This window comes from Tenebrio molitor, chromosome 9, assembly GCF_963966145.1.
Source record: "Tenebrio molitor chromosome 9, icTenMoli1.1, whole genome shotgun sequence".
Taxonomy (NCBI): Eukaryota; Metazoa; Arthropoda; class Insecta; order Coleoptera; family Tenebrionidae; genus Tenebrio; species Tenebrio molitor.
Genome location: NC_091054.1, coordinates 8,068,136 through 8,093,817, shown reverse-complemented (window position 1 = coordinate 8,093,817; position 25,682 = coordinate 8,068,136). Strand labels below are relative to the sequence as shown.

Sequence of the window (25,682 nt, the reverse complement as noted above, 5' to 3'; positions counted from 1 at the left end):
CGATTTATTAACATCCCATTTTTTCTTTTGTGTCAAATTTAATAATCAATGACGTCATGGAAGAACATTTTTAGAACCTCTGCATGCGCGTGTTCTCCCCCTCTACTCCCAACGGTCATCCTGTTATTTTAAGTGACGTCTTTGTGCAGTTTTCGCGATTCTGCTTGCTGGTGTTTCTTATTCCGTCGATTAAAGTAATATAATCGATAAAAACCGATCGATAATCTGTCCGTTGTCGTCAATCGTTGATCATTTCTCACAAACGTTCCATACCAAGTGACTTTTCCGAGTGCATTTTCCACGGCCCTCTCGAGTCGTGCATTTTCAATTCGGAAAAAGAACAAGTTCACGTTTTGAGGCATTTTTGAAACGATGGTTGCTGTTTTTTAGCATCGTTTTCGGTGTGACATTACTTTTTTGGTAAGTTAATCCGTCTCTATTAACGCATTTTTGTCAGATTTGAAAAATGACATTACGCGAGAACAAAACACTGTCCCAGTTTGACAGCAACCGTGTTATAAATAATTCGGTATTTAGGTTGTACCCACACTATTTTAGTCTTTACCTACAGGATGACCTTAAAAATACCAACTTAGAAACTGGATCTATTTTAAATGTCTGCCAGGGTCGGACCCGAACACAAATCAGGCCGCATTATTTTCTCGACATTCTAGGATAATTCAGATTTAAACACAGATCCAGTAAGCTGTGACGTCAATTTTTATCACGTGACCTCGATCGACAGCCACCATTTTAGATTGATAGATGATCTGTCAACCAATCGTGACGTCATTTTGATCCATCAAGTCCCACGAGCGTTGATAAGCCCCGATTTTGTGACGTCATCGAGTTTCCCCACATTTTTTTTTGCATTCATCCACAACCCCCCTTCCCCCAGCCCTTGCTCAATGTGACTTTCAACGTTGTTTGTGCCCCGCAGACCGTCGCGATGTCGTCGAAACCGTGGGGCTCACTGCCCGTTTCCCGGGTAAACATGATAATGAAGAGCTCGTCGGAGGTGGAGAATATCGCCAAAGAGTCGTCGCCGATGATGGCGAAGCTGGCCGAGCTCTTCATAAGGTTGTTGGCCAAAGAGGGCTATAAGTTGGCCGACGATGAGAATCTAGACTACAAACACGTAGCCGAGGTCGTTAACAGGGAGGACAGGTACGAGTTCCTGAGGGATATCATGCCGAGGAAGATCACCTTCGGGGAGTACAAGAAAATGCAGGGTATACAGGAAAATGGCAACGAGGAAGGGACGTCGACAGAGGATGACTCGGGGAGCGAGGACTCGAGCAGTGACGATAGTCAATAAATTAGTTTTTTTATTTTTTTTCTTCTACGTTTTGTTTTTGTTTCACCCAGAACCCTTCCTTATGTAGTACTGTTGGTGCTTACTTGATGACGTCACAATTTCAGGAAGATCCAAAGGTACTGAGCTCATCTGACTTTCATATGTAGGTACTTACCTCATGTATTTTTAATTAAATTCTTTTACATAAATTTTAAAGAGATAATGACAACCTGATGGCGCCAATTTGGTGCCATATTGACCACGTTAAAAAGATAATGTTCATCAATGCTTTCTTTTAAGAGTGCTGTGGACTCAAAACTTTCTTTTGAAAGTCAAAAATTTTCTTTCACCATTGTAACTGTTGTCTGGAGTCTTTTTTGCACAAAAAATGCGTCGCTTAATTATTGGCCTCGCTGCGCTCCTGGAATAAACTTTACACTCGAAATGAAAAAATGCACTTAGTTCCTTATCATATTTTGTTGCCGTGTGTTATTAATTTAATAACTTAGTATTGGTTACAACGTTATAAAAAAATTGTTGAACTCTCTTGAACTGTATTTTTAACGAGTGATCAAATGTTCAAAATCAAAAATGTAAAGTGCGACATTAGCGTTGAGGTCATTTCACAACAATTCGTATTGTTAGGTACACGACACAGAAGGTCTTAACTGAAAGTGGCTTAGATTGTTTTTTTGAGTATGTGTAGTACTTGTCAAGATGAAAAGACTTAAAGTGATCAATCTTAACTCTACAAAATGACGCTTGTGACAAATTTACGATAAACTCGCCTCGTTATAATTATCATCGCCTTTAGTCGGTCGTATCATTCGACCTTGAACGTTATCACCGCCATTTAGACACGTCCGAACGCACCCTTCAATCCATCACATCTCAATCGGTGCAAAATCAGGCGGAGGCGATCCGGAGGCCTCCAGAGTTCACGGCCGAATCCCGCCACGTGTCACCGTGCGTGGCGACAGCTCCCCCATTCTTGCGAATGCCGGGGTGGAATTTTCCCTGCATCGAACGTGCTCCCGGCCCCGCCACTTCGCTATCGATTCCGTGGCTTTCAAGGTTGCCGCTGCGGAAGTGACGCGTTCGCTTGCACATTTCTCGCACCTGGAGGAGTAAATGGGAACGGAGGCGGCGACACGTGGCAGGACACGATAGACGGTCGATTCGGTGACGTGGTGCAGGGGTTATCACCAGAGGATTCTCACGATGGATGACGTACTGACAGTTGGCCTTTGTGCCGCTTCTCAATCTTGTCGTTAGATAAAAACGTGATTAACAGGCACAAATACGCCGATAGGAGTACAGTCACATTTCCTTTTATCGAGACGATTTGCAGTCGGATTTAGAAGAGTCGAAAACAGGAATTCTCAAGAAGGCACAAAAGTGATTTTCCACAAGGATCCCCACGTGGACCCCGAAATTCAGTAGAAATGCATCCGAGGCGGCAGCGACTCCTTAGCCTACTTTCATCGTTAAGTGCCAAGTGATGACATGATTTCGTACATTATTGTCTTATCGCGGTGTCAGAAACAATGGAAGTAAAAATAAGTCGGATGTGGGTCTTGTTCAAATCGATCCTTGACAAACTGGGCGAATGTGCGACCGCACCCTGGCCATCTCGATGTGCGTCCCGAGAAGGGGTGCAGTACTTTTTCTTCGTCCATCAGAGTCGCCCTTTCTGACGTAGGTAATCGATGTTACAAAACAATCGTCGAGTCAAAAAAGCAGATTAGAAAATTAATCAGGCCTCTTTATCTTTGTAACATTTGAGGAAATAGTGTCACTTTTTGTTTTCAAGTCCTCACGATGATTAAGATAATCCGTTATCAATGAAGGACATTACTCCCATGCCCCGACACAGACCAGGATCAGAGGCGGCGGCGCTGTTGGCGAACGCCGTCGACTGCGAAAAACGCACCTGTAACATCTCCGATTCGCGATTCTACCAACAATCAGATTTGGAATTAGCGTCACAAATCAGTTTTGCGTTTATCTTTTGAGTGCGGGCTCGACTCAGACTTTCGTCGAGAAATGGGAGCAGCAGTCTTTGATAAGCGTGGATTAGGTTTTGGCGGTGCCGCCCCTCCCCATGTTGCGCCACTGGCCGCGCCACTAAGTGATAACACAAAAGAATATTTAGAAGTGAACTGTATAGAGCATATCAGACGACACATGTTCGTGCGGTGGTCGAACCGCGTAAACAGGGTGTATCGTTGAAATCCGGGTGTTTTCACAACAAAAACATTTGCCGACGGTGTGTCGATTGTGTGCGTGTATCGATCCCGGTGTGCCGCGTGTTTGTTAGATGCCAGGGCCGGCGGTGGCGGTCGGGGGTGGCTACGGGATGTTGGAGTTCAAACTGGCGGTTAGTGCGACTTTCCTTGTTTCTCTCCTGATTTTAATCGACAGATGCGCAGCAAAAATAAATTTCTTTTGTTCGGTCGTTAGGTGCACAACAATGGCGGTCGATTCAATTGGCCTCCTTGTGTTTTTGCCCGAGAATCCCGAGAAGATCTCGATCTCGACTCGCGATTATCGAAAAGTTGCATTTTCTGCATCTGCTAATCCACCATTTGGCTTTTCACTTTTTGACCTTTTCGATAATTCCGCCAGTCGACCATTTTTCATCGTCTATCTGTTATTGACATTCGTTCAAGTTCAATAATATTTTTTTCGATTTTGATGACGTTGGTTCATTCACGGAAGTTTGTCATCGAGAGTTTATCAATTATATTTAAGCGTGTAGGTACTCTTCAAAATAACATTGTCATGTCAACGAATTTGGAAACGATCCCAAGATTGTCCATTTTGTACAGTAGCTTTGAAAATTAATGACTCCGACGTATCCAGAGAGACGAATCTTGGAGAAATCCACTCCAAGAATTTTGTTTTGAAAGTGATGTCTTTCAGAAGATATGAACCAGGAAGCAGAGAATCCGTATGGAAAAATATGTTATCTGTCAAGGTCTGAATAGTTTGTTAAGTAATTGTGAGTACATACACCGTAAAAGTGTGGTCGATACTGTGGACGTAAATTGAAACATTAATCTACTAAAATGTGTCGCAATGAATAATAAAAATGAAAGAGAGCATTTTTTCCTGAAGTACTAACAAGGAAATTTATTACCTGTTCAGTTAATAACTTTTTTATTAAAATCACCGTGAAAAGAAATAATGAGAAGCTAAAGCGCTTTATGTTACATATACCCAAATAAAGTGCTTTATTATAACATACAGTGTGAAACAAGCAAGAGCCAAAACCAAAAAAGTTCTCTCTTTCTTCAGTTTATTCGCTGTGAAATTGACATACTTGACCACAGATTTTTTAAACGCTCGTTACCTGAATTTTGTCCACATGGTGGTAGTGATGGTTGTAGAATCACTTGGTATATGGTAGCGTTTATTAAACTACTTTAGATTTAGCAGCCCCAATGTAATTTATAACTTTAATACATGTGAAGACATATCGATCCGCAAAAAAACTTCGTTTGGTATTCATCGCCCTTTAATTTGTGAATATCTAGTGACAGGTTATGCTGCCGTAGTGATGGATTTCGGTGTTCACGAATTGAACAGTGCGTCGATTTTATTGTTTATTTTGTCCAAAACAGAAAAGTTTCGAGTTGAAAAAAAACTGATTTGGCAACGCTGTGGGTCCGTTGGCTGTGTTTACTCTCTACGTAAACAAATAATCATTAATCAAGAGCGCCGTGATAATCTGACAGTTTGCAAAGCGTCGACTTGGATCAAAATGAAATGATTCCAAAATACCACGGTTCAATGTCTAGTTTTGTAACGCTACTGTTGTGTTTGTTTTGCTTCAAGGTCTGTAATTGTGTAGCAATTATGGGTTAATTGTTCTGTAATAATGTGCATTCACCTCTAAAACGTTTGATGGTTTTCAAAAAAAATAACTGATGTTGCGGTAATGAACAGTTTACTGCGTAATGGACTAAGATAAGTGGAGAATGCAGTATCTAGCAGAGCAATTAAATCGATAAGGAATACGAGACGTGCGAGGTTAGGTCTTGCACCTGTCGATTAAAGATGCTCGGATAAAAAATGAAACTCGTAGAGAGTCTCCTGCTGACAGGACGCTAATAAAAGAAGTCGTTTGGATTCGCGTCAAAACGCGTCTGAAGGTGTTGCCTTCGCGTTCGCACTAGACCAGAAATAACACAGATGTAAATAAAATCGCGCGGTTACGTCAAATCGTGTTGACAATTTTTCCAAAATTTTCCGATGTTTACAGGATCTAAATTAAAAATAAGTTTTCCCGAGTACGAGGCAAGATTCATTCGATTACCGATAAAATATTTTTTTGGAAATAATGCAACCGTCACGTTTCCGACAGTTGACGTAACGCAACGATGATTTTCCACGCTGCGGGAGCAAAAATAAAATCCTTTGCCTATTTCTGTACGATTTCACGTCCAATATTCACTCAAGTTCTTTTTTAAACATCCTGACTTAGTCTGCCAAGTTATTTGACATTGCCGCGTTGTACGTAGGTTACTACTGCAATCATTACAATTAAAATTGATTACTTCAAAGCAGAATATTATTTAATTATTGTGTGAAGCTCCGAAATTGGACTTAATGTGGCAGTTTAGTGGCGGCTCGAGTCTTTAACCTTTTAACATCTTCCGTCAACACGTTTCTCACATAGTGAGTGATAGTGTCGTGGCTTCCACATTAATCTGCTCGGATTAAAATTCCATCTGTTTGGAGCTGCGAAAACGAATTAGCAAAATCGGAAGGCTTTATTTATCAACAATGCTCCTGTAAACAAAGGTATTAAGTTTTATCTTTGGCGCTTCATATTTTTAGTTTCAAGCCGAATTAATTGATTTGTGTGCATTGTACCCACGATAACAATAATTGTAAATAACAGTAATTGTTAAGCGGTTGTAGGAGCATAAAATTGATAAATCAAACTGTCACGTCGTTGAAATTCCAAATTTTAAATGTTTACGAGTTAAGAACCGGCAGATAAAAATGAGATCTCTATTTCGGTCGATAAGGAAGTAGATCGGGTGTGCCGCAGGGATCTACCCTGGTACCGCTGTTGTGGTGTAGATTTTTATTTGATTTCTAAAGAGTTTCGTGTGTTGTTTTGCAGATCAACCTTCAACCCCCGTGGTTGCAGTGTGCCCCGCATGGCACGTCATCCCAAAACAAGTGACCATCGGCACAGTCCGCCCCCCACCCGCATGAAACGCATCGCAAGCAAACTGTACCGTCTTGCGCAAGTACGCAGGCAATTCTGTAGAGACTTACAGGAATGGCCCAACACACCATGGACATACAAACTGTCGATAAAATCGCCAAACAGCCTCGAGCCAACATCGTCGGCGAAGTGAACCGGTCCCATCGTTCTCTAGACGACGCCGGTGATCCTGATCAAAGTGATTGTGATAGTTCAGGTACGAAAGTAGTGAGAGTGTCGAACGGTGGGCTCGTCAAGCCGGAAGAGAACCTCCCGTTGATCGCGACAAAGAAGTCGATGGAGGAGGAGGGGGAGGAAGAGGAGGACGAGGACGGCAGGCCGGTCCTCCACGTCCAGTTCGACAACGAGAAGAAGGCCGAGCCGGCGAAAAGCACCACCAGTCCCACTTCCAGCGTGTCCAGCTCGAGCTCGAGCTCCAGCTCCAGCTCCGACTCGCTGGATTTGAGCGAAGCCTCTCCTCCGGACGGGGGCTGGGGCTGGGTCGTGGTGGCCGCCTCGTTCGTCATCAACCTGATCGCCGACGGGATTACGTTCAGCTTCGGCGTCATCTTCGTCGAGCTGCTCAAGTATTTCGGCCAGAATCGGGGAACCACCGCGTGGATCGGCAGCCTCTTCATGGCGATGCCGCTGCTCTCGGGGCCCATAGCCAGCTTCCTGACGGACCGCTACGGCTGTCGCAAGGTCACCATCTTCGGCTCCATCTTGGCCTCCACCGGATTCATCATTAGCTCGACGGCCGACAGCATGACTCTCCTGTGCATCACCTTCGGCATCCTGGCCGGGTTCGGCTTGAGCCTCTGCTACGTCGCCTCGGTGGTCATCGTCGCCTACTACTTCGACAAGAGGCGGTCATTCGCGACGGGTTTGGCGGTGTGCGGGAGCGGCATCGGCACCTTCATCTTCGCCCCCTTCATCCAGTTCCTCTTGGACGAGTACGGCTGGAGGGGGACCACTCTCATCCTGGCCGGCCTGTTTCTGAACCTCGCCGTGTGCGGCGCCGTCATGCGAGACCTCCCGTGGACCTCCCGCAAGCTGAAGATTCTGGCGAAGGAGAGAAAGAGGAACAGGAACTTGAAACGCAAGAACAAAGGCTCGTCGGCGGACTCTTTCTCTGTCAGCAACAGCACCAACACCGCCAGCGTCCTCCAACCGATAGTCGAAGCGAGCGACGAGAACCCGGAACCCAACAACTCGGACAGATTGTCTTCCTCGTTGGTCAACCTCCCGACCTACGTGCGTAACGGCGAGAAGGTCCCCATCGAGGTCATAGAACTGCTCTCCCAACACAAGAACGTCTACAACGTCCTCTTAGCCAACTACCCCAATCTGTTGACTCCCTCGCGCAGCTTCAGCGAGTCGGGAAGACTGAACGAGGCCCACTTACAACTCAAACCCCAATCCCCACCCCAACCGATGACCAATCAAGAGGCTGCGTACTTGTGGTGGTTGAAACGCAACCAGATCTCAGCGCCGAGCAATCCCAGCAAGAAGTTGCCCACTGCGTTCCTGAAGGACCTCAGAGTGCACAGATTGTCGGTGACTTATCGCGGCGCCATGTTGAACATCAACCGGTACAGATTGAGGGCGAGTTCTTGTCCCGACATCTACAGGAACTCCATGACCACCATAGCCAAGGAGAAGGTCCAGTGGTACGCCGGATTGTGGGACTTCTGGGACTTGCTGGTCGATATGTTCGACTTTTCGCATTTCGCGGACATCAAATTCCTACTCTTCGCCGTTTCCAACTTTTGTTTGTACACGTGGTACGACGTGCCCTACGTCTATTTGACAGATCACGCCAACAGTCTGGGCTACAACGAGAAGGACTCGTCACTTCTCATTTCCATCATAGGAATCATCAACATGCTAGGCGAGGTACGTCGTGTGAATCTCACACGCAATACTGTATACAGGGTGAATTATTTCTTCACAGCACTACTTCATAAACTTTGTAAAAAAACAATTTAGCATGGTCGTTTCGTTTTACTTGTACCTCATAAAATTTTATCACCGGTGATATACTCGTAATGACCAACCATAACGAGTAATCAGCTCAGAGTTATTTGTGTGCACTTTAGTTTCACTACCTTTTTACTCTTTCGACGTAATTGCTTTTGGATGTATCGGTAACGCGGACAAACAAGGGGTTCCAAAACGGATCCCTGTGGTACTCGTTTGGACTCAATTTCTGATAGATCTGTGTAAGAAATATTCACCTTGTATAAAATGAGCACAGTAGCCAATCACAATTTGGCTGTGCAGACATGACCTTCATGTTGTCGGTTAGTTGGACGAGGTGGGGTTTTAGGTGATCTTGGGTTGGGCCGGCGACCGACGTTGGGCCAACGCGAACATAATCTACGCCGTGTGCATGGGGTTGTGCGGTGCCGCGACCGCCCTGGTGCCGCTGATCGACAACTACTGGTACCTCTGCGTCATTTCCGGTGCCTTCGGGTTCTTCATCGCGGCCAACTACTCGTTGACGTGCATCATACTGGTGGAATTGATCACTCTCGATCGGTTCACAAACGCCTACGGCCTGCTGCTGCTGGTGCAAGGAGTCGCCAACTTGATCGGACCGCCTCTGGGAGGCAAGTGTGGGTAAAATTGAACGGACGTGTTTAGGGAAATTGTCGGTTGCAGGTTGGCTGTGCGACCAGACGAAGAACTACAACCTGTCGTTCTACTTGGCGGGGCTGTTCATCGCGCTGTCTGGTCTTCTGTTGGTAATCATGCCGTCGGTGAGGCTGTACAAGCGCTGCACGAAGCGCAGTCCGGAAGAGGGCGCTTACGCGAAGGATCCCAAGCTGCAAAGCATCATAACGTCTTGTCTTTCGAAAACAGTACAGAAACCTACCGCAGGTGGCGCCAGCCACATTTAATATCCACAAGTGAACTTAAATATTGTAGGTTTTTCTAGAAGTTTTAGTAGATTTATTGAAACCTAAGATTTTTCGAATGCTTTTTCGTGTTCTGCATGCGAACTGTTCAAATCCCGGATTTACGACGATAAATTTAATAAATCTGGCTTGAAATTTTCTCGTTGAAAAAATATCTAAACTAGTTTAGAGCTTCGTGAGTTCAATTAACGTGTAACCAGATTTAGGTAGTTTTTCGAATCTCAGGTTCAAACAAGATCTGTTCTGGTGACTTTTTTAAAGAAATTCTACCGATACAGGATATAGGAATGTTTCAAATGACCGTTCGTCATCCGATACAAACTTCTCTTGTACATATGAGTTTTGTAGAGGCTGTGTTTAAGAAAAACAAATAGACTAGCGACGTAGACAAGGTTATAAAACAAATTATAGACATACACAAGATATACAATCATGCACCGTTTTTCAATATTGTTATTTTTTAAAGTTTGTTGTTCGGTGGGTGCAGGGAGAGGTCTCGGACAAGTTGCGTCACAATTCTTATGACATTAAAAAAAAACTAAATCAATACTTCTCGCGCAAGCTGTCCGATATGTCCGCATCCATTTGAATTATAAGCATAGCTGTGATTCAAAGTTCGAGTTGTTTCCTTTATTGATGAAAACAAATAACTCAATAGATGGAGTATTTTTAATTTATTTTTTATTATAACTTTCTATCCGCTGTGTCGAATAAGGTCACCCTTCATTTCAGTAGTACAATTTTTCCTTTGTCAGTATTTAATTTTAAGTGTAACAGTTACCTTCTCAGTATGCATTTTTCGTTATTGTATAGATTTCAAGGTCACTAATAGCGTATTATCCAATTTTGTTTCTGTAAATAGTGTTTCCCCGTCAATAAATTAATGCCTTTAGATATTATGACACATAGGTCTCTAACGCGATCAAGTCCCATCTTAAAACAATCTAATCCGTTTAATCATTTTAATTTGGGACCGTTCGTTAACTAATAGTTTTTAATATCTTTACTGTATTAATATCGATAGACCGTAAGTTAAATAAAATCATTCAACTAGCACTCTGTTCGTATAAAAACAATTCGATACCTCAACAGTAAATTTGTTTGATGTAGAGTGGTACTACGATCGTGTCCTGTACATAGTTACATGGTTGAAGTTTGAGGTTAGTAATTACAGCATAGACCAAATATATATTTGGTCTATGAATTACAGTGCGTTTTAAAATAAAGTCCAAGTTAAGTTAAGTTAATTATTTATCGCAATGGATTTCGGTGACTTGAGTGAAGACAAACCCATCCAAGAGAAGCTTCAGAACTTTCATAATAGTATCGAAAAAATCGGTAAATTCGTGGAGCTATCGTCAAATTTAGAAGTGTATAAACAACTTACCACCAAAGAAAAAGTAGATTTCGACTTGTTTATGGCATATACTCTAAACACGTTATTTTGGCTGTACATGAAAACAAAAGGGCAAGATCCTAACCAAAGTGATATAAAAAATCAACTCAATAGAGTCAAACAGTACATGGTTAAAGCAAAAGAAGTAAGTTTATTTGTTTTTGTGTTGTATTAGTTTGATTGTGTAATTTCAGGCTCATGAACGACAAACAATTAGGCCAAGAATAGACAAAGCAGTAGCTGGACGCTTTGTTAAGCATGGAATTCACCATAAAGATAATACAGAACCAGAAGAACCTCCGAGTAAAAGAATTAAATTATCAAATTAGGAAATAAATAAATATTGTTTGGCAAATTCGGCATTTTTCTTTTGCGATATTTTAGTTTGGCGCCACTGTTGATGTCAAAACGGAACTGAGTTGTCAATTGTCACATAACCTACGATTATTTGTAAATAAAACATATCGTAAGTGAAAAATGATGTCGGACGAGTCTGAAAATGACGCAGTCTACGCAGACAGTTATGAAAACGATATATATTACAAAAAATACAAGCTCCTCTTGGATGAATGTGCCCAGTTACAAAAATCGAACGAAATTTTAGTTTTTAGGTTAGGATCGTAAAAGTGAAAACTTTTGGTAAATTTCGAATTTTAGGATTCAGGAAGTAAACAAAATTGTGAAACGGAGACAAAAAGAAGTTAAATTTTTCAAAAAGAGACTCCACAACAATTATGGAGAAGATTGGGCTGTGATTCCTAACTTGGACATTGTCAAAGAGGAAGAGGAAACCAAGTCAGTGGCGTATTTAATGTTAAAGGACAAGATTAAAGAAGAAAAAGCTGATGAACGTGAGTTTTTAGGTTTTAATAGGGTTTTTTATTTATTATAATTTTTTTAAACAGAAGTAGAAAAACCTAAACCCAGTAAACGGCCAACCAAACGAAAAAATGCAAGGACAGAGAAAGATCCTAAAGCGCCAAAACGACCGTCAAACCCGTTTTTCCAATTTTGTCAAGAACAAAGACAGATTCTCATGGAACAGTTAAATGCAGAGCTGAAACCTGGAGAGGCTGAGTTGACCAAACAAGAATTGACCAGACAGTTGGCTATAAAATGGAAATCTCTTTCAGGATCTGATAAAAAGGTACAAACAATTGTCATTTGTCATTTGCCCAATTGTGTAATTGCACTGGTTCCAGATTTATGTGGACATGTACGAGAGATCCAAAGAAAAATACGCTGCGGAATTATCAGAATATAACATGAAAAAATAAAAGACTACGAATATCATATTGTTAACAATAAATTTAACGCAATATATGTTTTTATTAAAAATACCTAACCCTTGAATGAGTCTTTCTCCTTGCGAATGGACTGCATAGTATCAATGGAGTTGTTACATTTGGCGTGCTTCTGTACAGAATTATGGATCACGCGCATGAAGGGATTGGTTTGTTTTTCGTCGGCGATTGTCGACGGGACCTGGAAAAAATAAAATAAAAAGTAAACTCGAATGATATAACAAGACCACAAGCAACCCGTACAAAAACATCCACGTCACTCGCCGCTATAAAAAATAGCCGTCTGAACGGTTTATTGGGGTTTTATCAGTCACAATGACCTTTGGATGCGATTAAACGTGACTCGAAAAAACAGAATTTGTTTTTTTTCAACTTTAGCCGAATACAAAAGACTCATTCGTAAATATTCATTGTTTTGATATTTCAAGGATTATAAAACCATTAAAAAACAGTATAAAAGGGTTGACAAAAACATGAAGAATTCAGTACCTATACCAAAATCCAAATTGTGAGGAACAGTTCAATTAGTGGTAAGTATGTACCTACCTACCTAGTTAAAGTTAAAAACTACATTTTGTATCAACTAGTTAATAGTTCAGGAACATCTGTCATTTAAGCCCTACCCCACTTGGTAAATAACCATAATGGGCGGGACATAAATAAAACTTTACTAAAAGTCGTAAAATTTTGCTCCTTTTGGCAATTGAAAATACAACGTATAAAATACACATCTAGCTGATAATTATGTAAAAATATACATTGAAAAAAATACACTTTCCTCTTTTTTTTCGCAGAAAAAAATATGAAGATCCCTGTTTATCTCATTTTTATAATGTGCATTACAATTTACGGTGAGTCGCTTAATAATTTTGTCACAATTATTTAAAAACATTAATTAAAACTCAGGTTTAGTGGTCGACGCTGTGAGGAAATGTTACTATTGTAGGCAGGAAGACTGTTACAAACCAGCTGGCCTTACAGTGAAAAGATGCGGAGAGGACGAAAATTACGCTTGTATTAGCCTTTACGTTCCTCGTATAAACTTCTTTCTTTTTATTTCAACATCTTTGATTGCATATTTTGTAGCAAGTGAAAAATATCCACAATGGGCTGTTAAAGATTGCACTTCACGAAACAAAGGGATAAACAGTTGCGATGAAGTACCTACACTTTAAAAGGTACGAATTTTGCTACGGTTGTGGTAGAAGTCGTTGCAACCTAAGCAGCAATGACACCCATTGGGTGTAAACTGGGAAGGACCAAGGAAACAAGCTACAAGGTTATTATAAATTTTTCGTGTTCGTTTCCCGAGATATATACATAACGTGAAAAGTGGTATACAGGGTTGCGATTATGTATGGGACCGGGTTCGTCCTGCTAAAATGGTTAACGCAATAACCGTGAAATTTTAAATGCACTACGACTCATTGAAAGCTAGGTACCGTGCGATCGAAAAAAAAATCTGAGTAGGCGAAAATGGTGGTTTGAACCAATCAAAGCATCAGAATAGCACAATCCAGGTAACTCGATTTTTTTTATTCGATCGCACGTTACTTATCAAATTAAAAACAAAATATCCATACATTTTCAAAATACAAAGCCAACTTGATTTTGCTTAAATGGGAACATGGGTTAAATGGGGCATCATTAAAAAGCTTATTTTTTTAAAGAATTAAATGGTTTAATAGGTTTAGGGCCAGTTAATAGAAAGAGAATTAAATTTTAATGCGCGATTAACTCATAAATCCGAAACTTCGATTGGTTCAATCTGATCACGTGTGCAGTTAATCTCGCATTTGATTACGATTAACTTAATTTCGCTTCTGTAAACTGGTTAAAGCATCATTTAAAATCCGTCAAAAACCAAACCTATGGCAGTACAGAATGTCGCAATTCGATTATTTCATTTCTCATTGAAACATCTGATTGAGAATATTAAAATTTTGTAAATAAGAGGAGTATGTAGGTACTGTTACATTTAAAAAAAATGCAAGTTTTGTCAATGCGTTCTGTTGGTGCAATAAATAAATCCACTGGTAGCAGAAGTTAGGGCTGCCGAAAGAACGGCTAGTAGCGGTTTCTCGGACAAACGTCAAACGTCATTCGTAGATTTTCGATTAATTTCCCCAATTCACTATAATTTCTGATCCTAACCTAACCTCAACTCCCAGCACAGAACACCAACACCTAATTCCGAAATCCCGTTAGTCCAATCTATGGTTAGTCCCATAGACATTAGTTCGTTCCGTTCTGTGACAGATTCCCTCAGTTTCGCGCGCAAACCAATCTTCCTACTAGATAACTATGAAGGCCGTTAACCATCTAATGATTGTTAATTGCAGTTTAACTGAAATAAACTGTATTTAGAATTATTGTACTTACTGTGGGTTCGCCACCATCTCTCTTAGCCTTGGCCCACTCGATCCTGCTCAGAATGTCGGGATTGTCGGGCTCGACGTGCTTTGCGAATTTCAAATTCTGCAAAGTGTACTCATGCCCGCAAAACACTTTCGTGTTGTCCGGCAAGTTCCCCAAAATGTCGATCAGAGCGGCGTGCATCTGCTCGGCGGTCCCTTCGAAAAACCTGCCGCATCCGGCCACAAACAAAGTATCCCCTGTAACAAAAACCCAATTTCTCAAGTCTCAACAAGTGTGGATGACGCCAGCACCTGTGAACACTGCCGGCGCTTCCCCTTGAGCATTGACGTAGTAGCAAATGTGTCCCGTGGTGTGACACGGGGTGAAGAGACACTCAACGTTGATGTCTCCAATTGAGAACTTGTCGCCATGTTTGACCATATTGGTCAGGGCCCCGATGCGCTGGTCGCCCCCGAAAACCTGCAACGCGTTCTTGGACTTCTGCACGAGCTGTTCGTTGCCCCCGGCGTGGTCCCAGTGGTGGTGTGTGGTCAACACCTTGGTCAAATTGACCCCCTCTTTTTGCACAGCTTCGAGGACGGTGTCGGGATTGACGGGGTCGACAATCGCAGCCTGTTTTGTTCCCTCGTCCACTATCTAGAAACGAGGAGTGAAACTGTGTCCCGACTGGACAGTAGGGGCTTACGAGGTACATATAGTTGTCGGAGAGGGCAGGCAGGATTATCACTTTCATCTTGTCTAACAGTACACTCGACTGACAGCTGTGTTCGTTTCGGAAACCGTTATTGCGGAGCGCTGACACTGGGGGCCGAGTGACAACAATCAAAATAAAAGTCAAAAATAAACATGACATAACCTCACATTTCTCATTTTTATTGTGCGACAAATTAAACGACAACCAAATACTACAACGACAACATTTTCCAATGAAAACCTGTTCAACATGCTACCGACGACTCTGTGTAAAAAATTTCGGAGTAACTAATCGAAAAGTGGCAAAACACAAACATAACCTCAATCTTTACAAGCACTTTTAAAATCATAATTCCTTGTTGATATTGTGTGGCAAGGATTGCGGTTTATCATGAATGAATTTGCGCAAAACTTAGATCCAAATAAACTAAATTTATCGGTGTGACTTACCTTTAAAATATGTTGCGGTGAGTCCTTGTAAAACACGGTTTGGTAGGTGCTTACTTGCAAAATTGAACATCGCAAATCGCTCTAATCATGCTCATTAATAACACCAGTTTTGAGTTAAGAACAAGTGTTGATAAGCGTTTAATGATGTTTTTCATCCATTCTTAAAAAATGTTTACATAACCTTGAAATCTTACTTTCATCTGGATAAATGATTCAAGATTTTACAAAGACACAAGTTCACAAGTACTGGACTTGAGTATTTTTTAATTATGAATTTGTTACGTGTTTGGACCTAGAACTGTTGACTAAAAAAAAACACATTTTTACAGTTTAATATTTAGGTATAATTTAACTTTTTTATTTATAAATAAAACGTAGGTATTTGATGCAAATAATAAACGTTTTTAAACGATACCTAACGATGGAAAATGTTCCTGTGAACTGAAAACAGATGAGCTATATTCCTTGTTTTACTCAAATTTGAATATACAGTGCATTTTTTTTAACTGTTGCCATAGGGAATTGCATGGTAAAACGTATACCCCCTGTTAACTTTTGTTCTGATGAAAATATTCAAACCATTTTTGGAACAAAGTTTGAAGATTTTTTAAACTATCGGATAGATAACAATTCAATATCCTAAACTGTCGAAAAAGTTGTGAAAAAAATATTTTCTAGCGCGCCGGAATGATAGTACGTCGAACGGCTGCCAGAATAGCGTCACTGTCGGCTCAACCAGCACCTGACCATCTCCACTTTTGACTTTTGTCACTTTCATTTAAAAAATAGCGAGATATCCTCGAGCCTATGATTAAATTAGCTTTTGGATGGCAGATCATCTAAACATTTATTTGTTAAAAAAAAACAGAATGTAAAAACGTTAACGCACAAGTAACTCAACAAATTAACAGAAATTGTCAAAGGAATTGTTCAGTGTTTTCCTTCGACTGCTGGACAATGTCCGAAGCGATCTTGAAAATTTCTTCGCGTGTTTTGTAAATGTCGCACTGTAATGGAATTCCAAGCTTCAGTTATTCTTGCCCTTAATTTCTCCACAGTTTCTGGTTGACTTCTTATGCGTTTTTTTACTGTTGCCATAGGTAATTACATAATTGCATGGTAAAAATAATATCCTCTGTTAACTTTTTATCCACTGCAGGTTTGGTGCTAATTTTTATTTTTGTAATAGATCATTAATAAGACTACGTAATGCATATTGTTTGAACAACGACAAGCAGTTTTATTTTACTAATTTTACTCTTCAAAATTGAAATTCACAACTTTTTCGACAGTTTAGGATATTGAATTGTATTCTGTCCGATAGTTTAAAAAATCTTCAAACCTTGTTCCAAAATTGGTTTGAATATTTTCATCAGAACAAAAGTTAACAGGGGGTATAAGTTTTACCATGCAATTCCCTATGGCAACAGTTAAAAAAAATGCACTGTATATTTTTAGAATGTAAAAACTTCAGTTATAGTTTTGCAAAATAGAAATTTTATTATTGTGGATGTATAGGAATTACATACTGGGCCGTATGATTTCCCTTTCGTTAAAGTCACAGAGTTAAAGTTAAAGAACGTCGTTAAATTGCTTTGTCTCTGTCTAACATAGTACTTGGCATATACTCTCACTTTGTCTAATCAATTATTTAGCTAATGAAAGGCTTAACGAATGGGAAATCATACGGCCCTCTATGTTTAATAATAATAATACAGGGTGATTTACGAGGAATAATGAGCCCGGTCCGGGTTTTTCTCCTGATGAATTGCGGGTTGCATTTTCTATTCCGTCGAGCTCATTATTCCTCGTAAATCACTTGTATAGTATATTGGGATATAAGGTTAAGGATATAAGTGCATTATAACAGAATCGACAAAGAATTTGAAAAATCGAGACGAAGTTCGGATTTTTGAACTTCCGAGAACGAACGCGAAAAATGTTATGCAATATTCGTGCGCTGTCATTTTTCAGGTATTCGACCTGTTTTGCAGCACTTGGCTGACGCCTCGGCCTCATACCTGAAAAGTGATCTGACAGCGCTACTCATATGAAAATAACTATTATGCACCAAGGGCGTTACAAGGATGATTACGCCCGCAAAACGATGAAATTCAGCTCGAGGGCTTCAATGGGCATAATCATTCGGTGACGCCGTGGTACATACAAGATTTTATTTTTCACGTCGTGTTCTTTACAATAAGACAAAGAATTGTCATCTTTGTCTACGCTTTACCTACATAAATACAATATCTGGTAGCCTATGAAACAAAAACAGAATGGGCCGTATGATTTCCCATTCATTAAGCCTTTCATTAGTTAAATAATTGATTAGACAAAGTGAGAGTATATGCCAAGCACTATGCTAGACCTAGACAAAACAAGTTAACGATGTTCTTTAACTTTGATGAAAGGGAAATCATACGGCCCATTGTTTACTTTTAATTGTCAAATTTTCTTTTGACTGTAAGTGCGACTGTACTGTTGGCATACTTTCAAGAACTGGTAAGGTTCGCAGTAAAATTATTTTCTAATTTTGTGTTTATTCTGGAAAATACATTCATACATCGCTATGGACTAAATATTCACTTTTGAAATCAACTTTTTTCTTATTACGGCCCGGTTGTTATGGACATGTTTACGTATTTCGTATCCTTGGAATTATCATCCAATTATACTAAAGTGAAAAATAAATGTGCATGGCATTTCCAACGCATTTCCAATACAATGATAGACCAATTCCTTCAATCGGGAAAAATTTCGTCCATTTTTGACAGGTTCGTGTATAATTGGTTGCATACCAACTCTCAATGCGCTGAGCGTAGGAAATATAGAGAGCGTTTTTAAATTCATCGATGGATCAATCGGTGGAACGTTGTTATATTACTGTTAGATTTATGTTGAGCTTAAGAAAACACGTTTCTTTATTCACCAAAAATTTCATGTTGGGCTCAACCAAAATTCACCTTTCCCATCTACAATGGGAGTTGGTTGTTTGGTGGACGAATAGTGGGGGAAATGTCAAAATAGTTTGTCGAAGTCAAACTGTCAATGTCAAAGCAAAGCGAGGGAAAAACTGGAAAAGTGCAACATTATTCACGTATCCTCTAATTTTTTCATGAGTCTTTCTTCTGTTTAAAATAATTTCTTCATCAGAGGAAGTTAATAAATCATCATCTGATGAATCTTCCAAAGGCATTGTAATCCGTTTTACCAATATTATGGTCCCAAGAAGACTAATGTCGCACATATTTATTCATATAATAATAATGAAAAAATGTTTAGGTTATGTTTACACTTCAGGTGTCATGACGTCAACACAGTCATCAGTTTTCCACCAAATCCGTTTCCCTATTCATCACATTTTTGCACAACATAAATGTTCAACACAAAAAAAACTTATGATTGACAGTCCACCAATGTTGAAATTCACCGCAAAAAGTTGATGAATTTAAAAACGCTACCATACTGGGTTATTCTAAATGATTGTAGTCCAAGTAGGCGCAAAAACTGAATGTAAAATTTATGGTTGTCGCTCACATTCTCACATCGTTCACACGCAGGAGTTAAATTGGGTGCAAAACAACTCAATATTTTTAGAATTGGTTACAAACAACTCAATATTTTTGGATTCAATCGTTAATTGAAAAATAATAAATAAAATCCTGATCACCGCACTTTTCACCTAAAAAATGACAGTGACAGCGACAAAAATTGCCAGTTCACATGAAAGCGGCAAAAATTTCATAACATGACCTGCTTCGACTACAATCATTTAGAATAAGCCTGTATAAGCATAAGCATGGACTATGTTCAGTGTTAAAAAAATGTCCCTAAGCTCTTCTGCTCTTCTAAATACATAGAGTTATGTTCTTCCTTTTTTGAAAGCTTGATTTTTAAGTCAAGATTTACCTACCGTTATAAGAGTTGCTTAAAATAAGATAAGACCTTCCAAAAGCGTACGTACTTTTTTAACATTTATAGAACCTATAATGAACAAGCATTAATTAGATGACTATAAATTAACTATCCATTTTCAGTTAGACCAACAATCAAAACATAAAGAGTTAAAAATAAGCTACATTCATTGTTGATTTAATGCTAGAATTATCTATTTTATAAGATTGCAACAAAAACTGTGATAGTGTAAATAAATAGGTACGGTGTGATCAAGAATGACTGAATCTGTTGGTAACAATGAAATTTGGCAAATTTGAAATTTACCATGAACGATTCATTTTTGTAAAAACATAAATAGGTATAACTGACATAACCGAAAGTGTTTTCAATGTCGTCTCAAGTTAAAAAATCACGTCAGTGCCAATTACGAGACAAAAAACACCAGTACTTTTCAATTGTTTCATTGCCAACGGACTCAGTCATTGTTGATCACGGTGTACAAACTAACTGTTTAGATTAGAGAGTAAAAATAAATATTATCCAATATGACAGATATCTTAATTTAGATCACATTCATCTAGTTTTATTAAAAACCGTAAGGAGTTCACCGGTTAGTATGAATTTTGCCTGAATGGAGTTCTCTACAGACGAACTGTTTGAACGATTTGGTTCCACCTACCAGTGTGGAAGTTACTATGGCGGACAATAAATTTAGGCCGGCCTGTCATTGGCTTGACATCAAAATGTGAAGCTGGCAATATGTTCAACTAACCCCATTTCCGATTTTTGTCATTCTTGTCATCGTGACAGCGATAATTAAACTTAAAATTGGGAAAAGAAGCGTCGGTAATTGTTCACATTGTTGTTTAACTACTTCTGGAATTTTCGCGTTTTTTCTGGATAGACAGCCTCAGGGCGTCCTCCTAGATCGTGTCCCACCATTCAAACCTTGTGCAAATGCCTTTTTTTTCTCTCTTGTTGTGTTTCAAGGTCGCGTCAAGGTCACGCCAAGTCTTAGTATAACTAAAGGGTAAGGAAAATTTTCATTTGCACAAGGTTTGACTGGTGGGAAACGATGTAGGAGGACGTCCTGAGGCTGTCTAGCCAGAAAAAACGCGAAAATTCCAGAAGTAGTTAAAGTGAACAATTACCGAAGCGTCCACCAGAGAGAAGTGCTACTACAAATCAGTTATGCTAGTGCGTCATGATCTGTAAGTTACGAAAAGGGCGAAGCAAACGCCAAACAGCTTGAAAACCTTCAGAAATTTGCCGGCCTATAAATTTATTGTCCGCCATAGTACCAAAAAAGGCGGAGCTAGTACCTAATGCATTTTTAAACTATGTACTTTCTTAAAGTAAGTATATCAAAAACGAAACCACTTAATTTATTATTTATTTATGTGTAGGTAGATATCGACCATCCAATGAAAAAAAAAAAATCACAAGACTCGATAGTGCAGTAGTTAATTTTAATTTGTTCAAAAAGGGAATTTTACGGCAGCTGTTAAAAAATACGATACATTATTTAAGGAAGCAAACAAAATATTTCATTTGTATATTTCGAGGATTACAACTTTTTCAAGTTATTACAACTTTAGCTATTTTTTCTCTAGATGCACCCCTCCTGGCATATAACAAAAAATAACAATTAACGCATGTCGAATGTATGTTTTACTAGTACCACAGGTTTCGATTACAGTGATACTGATAATATGTAATAATGTAACTATTTTTTTATCATTAATAGTATTCACAGTTTTAGTTCTTTTCGAAATGAAACAGCGGACTTAAAATTTTCCAAAACAACAACAACAACAACAACAACAACACAGCAGTCAAATGTTTTGCGTGCATTGTTAATTAAAAGTGTATTTTTAGAATTTGTCCTGAATATTTACAAGGACCACAAAGCTTGGATATGACTCAACGATGACGTGACGTACAGTAACATTTATGAAACCGATAATGAAAAAGTATAAGTAAGATGACACTTTCTTATAATTTCAGTTAGACCAACACCCAAACCATAGGAAGTTAAATAAGCAACATTTACTGGTAAGTTAACTCTGGAAATATACATCTACTTTAATTTAACCGTAAAGAGTTATCCCACGAGAACACAACTACACTAAAATTGTTAGAATCAGACAAGATTGGGCTGCAAAAAATAAACAACAAAGATTTTGATTAGAAATTTATTTGTTTATAGCTAATTTGTCTTTACAACTGTTTTTTGTGCCTCCACCTAATATGGTAAAACTTTTTTTTTAGAATAAAACTATGAATATTAGTTTTGGTTTAATTTTGTTAATGGTGGCCACATTTTTGGGTAAGTCGCTTCAACTTTCATATTCTTATTGTTGGTTACAAATACAAATTAAGTGGCTGCTAAAAGAGATTGCTACAAATGCCGTAATTCTGACTGCTACAACAAAAGAGAAATTAGGAAGACACGTTGTAACGACGATTCGGACCAAGTTTGTTTCAGCGCTTACACAAGTAACAAGGCTTCGAATTAATGTAGAATTTTTCTTGAATCGATTTTTTTTTTGCAGACGATGACCGTGACAGAACGGCTGCTAAAGGTTGTGCGCATAAACACACAGCAAAAGATATTTGCGACCGCTTTGTTCACAAATTGAATGGAGTTTGCTATTTCTGCACTGAAGATTTGTGTAATGAATACAGAAACAATAATGAATGGCAACAGTAAATGCCCATGACAAGTTCTTGTTCGTCACAGCACGTTTGGTACCATCTGCTGTTAAAGTGGGGGTTGGGGTGAGGTAGCAAGGAGGCGGGTTATAATGTTAAATTGAAATAAATATGACAAATTATACGTATCAGATTTAAATAAATGAAATTAAACGTGTAAAAAATTGTTTTTATTTCAAAAGCCCATATTGAATGTACCTACTCAGTATGGTATGTGGTATAAAAAAAATGAAAAACCTTCCCCATCGTCCAAATTTGAGAGCTTGACAAGTCTTTCTGAATGAAATGATGACTTTTTAACGCTATCTTGCTATTATCAAAAACAGATGTTTTAGCCACAAAAAATAGTGTAATTTAGTAGGTATAGTTTTTTCAAAAGTACCTAATTGAATAATTATTTGTGTACGAAGACACTAAAGTTTTGTTTTTTATCACGAATGTGGAGATAACCACATGAATATTAAAAATAACTTTAGTTCCGGGAAATCATGAAATGTTAACATAATTTAACGTTAAAAAAATAATGTACACCACAATTAGGCAACCCACGTTGACCACTTTCTTATGGAAAAATAGTCAATAGTCAAGAAACAATCCAACACATTGTGGAAGAATGTCTACTTACCGAACACGCCCTAAATTGGCTACAAAAAATTAAAAACATATACATATACAGAATGTCCCATCTAAGACTTTTAGGTCTCATATCTCTATTATTTATGGACCGATTTTTTTGAAATTTAACAGATAGATAATTTAAAGGGTGGAGATTAATCTCGCGTTACTCAAGTATCGAGCGATCATATTAATTTGTAATCGAGTTATCCATGAATCCGAAATCGTATGTCGTTTCTTGAACAAAAAACACAGCTCAAAACACAGGTTAGATCTGGGCATATCAATCGAAAATACATACGCATTCAAATCCATGAATGACTCGATTACAAATTAATTTGGTCGCTCTTTACATCCAGTCTTAAAAACGCCATTTTAACTCCTCTTATTTGTGAATTAAATAATTTAAGATTCATATTAAACGGTAGAACAACAATAAACAATGACTTCCGCAAAAATTCGTCCCCTAAAGGTAGTCTTACTATGTATAAGAAAAAGAGGGAAAAACCGTGTCGATTTATTTAATTTTTCGCAGAATTGTTCAGTTGTTTCAAAGCGACTTGACTTGAATATCTCGAACATTTTAGCGCGTTTTTAACAAAATAATTGATGTTTTCTTGAAGTAGAAACTATTAATTTGATTACATTTTTTGTGTAGATACATGTTTTCTAACGAGTAACAATCGGACATTAGTTTTGTGTAGATTCAAATAAAAGAAAAATTTTTAAAATTACATTTTTTATTAATCGGACATTTTATTACCAGTCATTTATTCTTCACTCATTAGAATACCTATCTTCCGAATTTCACAAAAATCGGTCCATAAGTAATAGAGCTATAAGACCTGAAAGTCTTATGTGGGACAGCCTGTATATGTATAGGTAATTACGTAAATAATTTATCAACAATAACAATACTTTCATGACCATTTCAAAAAAGATTATTTTAGAATGTACATAGGTAGTACCACTAAATGTTATTATTTAAATATGTAAAACATATTTAAATTATCATAGTTTTTCTTTAAGTGCTGTCTAATCATGTGTTAGGCTTTAGTGTTTTTATAATATTGAGACACACTGTATATACAGTATGTCCCCGGATTGAGTTTACAAGAGGAAAAAATTATTTTGGATTTTACGGAAAAACTTGAGAGGAATAACATTTTTTGCTTCATTTGAAACCTCCATTTCTGTTATTAAAATCCCAGTATTGATACACAGCATTCTTAAATTAACATTTTTTGTTAAAATTTGGACTTTGAATTAATTTTTATGTTATAAATTTTATTACAATTGGCCTGGTTTTTTTGACAGACAACTTATTACTGTTTCAAAATGTTGTCTTTAGAACAAAGAATTTATTTAATCCAATGTTGGACCGGTTTTTGTCACATAATTCCAAATTTTAATGAAAAATTTCCCAACAGTTGTGTATCACGAATGGGTGTTCAGAAGCTTCTAGACTTCGATATAGGGTTGAATTATGTACAGAAAACGGTGCATAGTTAATAGAATAGTTTCATATTCAACTAGCTTTTACCCGCGGCTTCGCCCGCAAATTTCAGAATGTTTTAAAATTATGTTTCTACTTTCATGTATTGTGATAAACGCAGTAATTTCAATATGAAGTTTGTCTTTCTACGAAGAATAATTAAAACTTTACTGTAGACTACGTTTTTCTTCGACTATATAAATAAAAAGATCAATACGATAAGAAACTAACACTATGATCACTTACCAATTCATGAAAATACGCCAACATAACACTTTTATTTTCAGTTGTAACCTTAAGTAAATCCTCCTATTGTTTGATTGTCTCGTTTGATTTCAGATACCTGCCTTTTGATTTTTCCGGTATTAAGCTATTTGAAGCCCTCTACGATTTGAAGCTTGTTCTGCTTCATTTAAGACATCTTCCGGTAAAACACAATCATTCAAACACATTTTGCGACATTGCAACTTTTATAAACAACCAAATGTAACTATGACATCTGAACATATCATGCAAACGCGATTTCCAACTCGAAAAAACTTTTTTTGTGCTTAACAGGCTTAAAAATGGTAGTAGGGGTTGGTTTTTGTAAAATTAAAGTAGACAGTAATTTTCTTCTTGTTTTGAAGATCAAGTGTACAAAATTTCATCAAGATCGGAGTAAAACTGTAGATTTGCATACAAATTATATAAACAGACATTCAGTTTTATATAAACTAGGCAAAAATGAATAGGGAATTCCACATTTTTTCTTAGAAAGCAAAATAATTGCCCCAATCCTCCCACGTATTCTTAAACACTAGATAAATTTAAAATGTTACAAGTACTTGAAACATTACATTTAATGTGTACATTTATTTATTTCTAACACATTTCGTTATACATTTTAAACTGTATTAACAAAAAAATCAAAAATTGAAAAATTCCCTATTCATTTTTGCCTAGTTTATATACACATAGATAGATTATCATTTGATTTTTTCAAAAGAAAAGGAAAATATTTTTTCTGCATTTTCTTTGATTTTAATGTTAAGTCTTCCTCTGTGTTGAAAAAGACTTTTTAATAATAGAAATGGGAGTTTCTGATGAAGCAAAAAATGTTATTCCTCTGAAGTTTTTGCGTAAAATCAAAAATTTTTTTTTTCCCTCTTGTAAACTCAATCCGGGGACATACTGTATACCGCGATATTTCCCGAATGTGCAGTAGAAGCGTAGCTATCATCTAGAAAAAAGTAAAAGTTGATATCTTTAATAACAAACAAGTTATGGAGCTTTTTCGCAACTCTGGGACAC

At 38.2% G+C, this 25,682-nt stretch overlaps 4 protein-coding genes and 1 long non-coding RNA gene across 9 annotated transcripts; 4 read left to right on the top strand and 1 right to left on the bottom strand.

Annotated features, from left to right (window-relative positions):
• The first annotated feature begins 134 nt into the window (after positions 1-134).
• LOC138139428 (monocarboxylate transporter 9-like) lies at positions 135-10,498 on the top strand. 3 transcript variants are annotated; one of them, XM_069059703.1, is made up of 4 exons: positions 135-420; positions 6,435-8,417; positions 8,851-9,133; positions 9,186-10,498. In XM_069059703.1, the coding sequence occupies exons 2-4, from the start codon at positions 6,597-6,599 to the stop codon at positions 9,422-9,424; spliced, it is 2,343 nt and encodes a 780-aa protein (XP_068915804.1). In that variant the 5' UTR covers positions 135-420; positions 6,435-6,596; the 3' UTR covers positions 9,425-10,498. The 3 variants fall into 3 exon arrangements, with proteins under 3 accessions (XP_068915804.1, XP_068915802.1, XP_068915805.1); XM_069059701.1 differs by lacking the exon at positions 135-420 and adding an exon at positions 1,748-3,677; XM_069059704.1 differs by lacking the exon at positions 135-420 and adding an exon at positions 4,309-6,106.
• Chrac-16 (chromatin accessibility complex protein 1) lies at positions 995-1,318 on the top strand. The gene has a single exon (XM_069058547.1). It carries the CDS (start codon positions 995-997, stop codon positions 1,316-1,318), a length of 324 nt encoding a protein of 107 aa, XP_068914648.1.
• Positions 10,499-11,200: 702 nt separating the features above from the next.
• LOC138139431 (uncharacterized) lies at positions 11,201-12,191 on the top strand. Of its 2 annotated transcripts, none has more exons than XM_069059709.1 (4): positions 11,201-11,449; positions 11,496-11,689; positions 11,747-11,985; positions 12,041-12,191. In XM_069059709.1, the coding sequence occupies exons 1-4, from the start codon at positions 11,316-11,318 to the stop codon at positions 12,113-12,115; spliced, it is 642 nt and encodes a 213-aa protein (XP_068915810.1). In that variant the 5' UTR covers positions 11,201-11,315; the 3' UTR covers positions 12,116-12,191. The 2 variants fall into 2 exon arrangements, with proteins under 2 accessions (XP_068915810.1, XP_068915809.1); XM_069059708.1 differs by having other exon boundaries at positions 11,210-11,449; positions 11,744-11,985.
• On the bottom strand, positions 12,009-15,873 carry tzn (tenzing norgay). Of its 2 annotated transcripts, none has more exons than XM_069059705.1 (5): positions 15,665-15,873; positions 15,207-15,322; positions 14,812-15,157; positions 14,525-14,757; positions 12,009-12,323 (listed from the first exon to the last, which is right to left on the bottom strand). In XM_069059705.1, the coding sequence occupies exons 1-5, from the start codon at positions 15,732-15,734 to the stop codon at positions 12,180-12,182; spliced, it is 909 nt and encodes a 302-aa protein (XP_068915806.1). In that variant the 5' UTR covers positions 15,735-15,873; the 3' UTR covers positions 12,009-12,179. The 2 variants fall into 2 exon arrangements, with proteins under 2 accessions (XP_068915806.1, XP_068915807.1); XM_069059706.1 differs by lacking the exon at positions 15,665-15,873 and adding an exon at positions 15,383-15,533.
• Positions 15,874-18,516: 2,643 nt separating this feature from the next.
• LOC138139433 (uncharacterized) lies at positions 18,517-22,434 on the top strand. The gene is made up of 4 exons (XR_011162294.1): positions 18,517-21,619; positions 21,836-21,893; positions 21,947-22,063; positions 22,120-22,434. It is a non-coding gene; the product is annotated as an uncharacterized lncRNA (long non-coding RNA).
• The last annotated feature ends 3,248 nt before the right edge of the window (positions 22,435-25,682 follow it).

Excerpts from the sequence above, each read along its gene's own strand:
- Chrac-16 (XM_069058547.1), top strand. The coding sequence starts at position 995 with ATGATAATGAAGAGCTCGTCGGAGGTGGAGAATATCGCCAAAGAGTCG.
- LOC138139428 (XM_069059703.1), top strand. The coding sequence starts at position 6,597 with ATGGCCCAACACACCATGGACATACAAACTGTCGATAAAATCGCCAAA. Across the intron at positions 8,418-8,850 it reads TCATCAACATGCTAGGCGAG|GTGATCTTGGGTTGGGCCGG; the intron begins GTACGTCGTGTG and ends GTGGGGTTTTAG. Across the intron at positions 9,134-9,185 it reads GATCGGACCGCCTCTGGGAG|GTTGGCTGTGCGACCAGACG; the intron begins GCAAGTGTGGGT and ends TGTCGGTTGCAG.
- LOC138139431 (XM_069059708.1), top strand. The coding sequence starts at position 11,316 with ATGATGTCGGACGAGTCTGAAAATGACGCAGTCTACGCAGACAGTTAT. Across the intron at positions 11,450-11,495 it reads AACGAAATTTTAGTTTTTAG|GATTCAGGAAGTAAACAAAA; the intron begins GTTAGGATCGTA and ends TTCGAATTTTAG. Across the intron at positions 11,986-12,040 it reads TTTCAGGATCTGATAAAAAG|ATTTATGTGGACATGTACGA; the intron begins GTACAAACAATT and ends CACTGGTTCCAG.
- tzn (XM_069059705.1), bottom strand. The coding sequence starts at position 15,734 with ATGTTCAATTTTGCAAGTAAGCACCTACCAAACCGTGTTTTACAAGGA. Across the intron at positions 14,758-14,811 it reads AGCGCCGGCAGTGTTCACAG|GGGATACTTTGTTTGTGGCC; the intron begins GTGCTGGCGTCA and ends TTTTTGTTACAG. Across the intron at positions 12,324-14,524 it reads GAGATGGTGGCGAACCCACA|GTCCCGTCGACAATCGCCGA; the intron begins GTAAGTACAATA and ends TATTTTTTCCAG.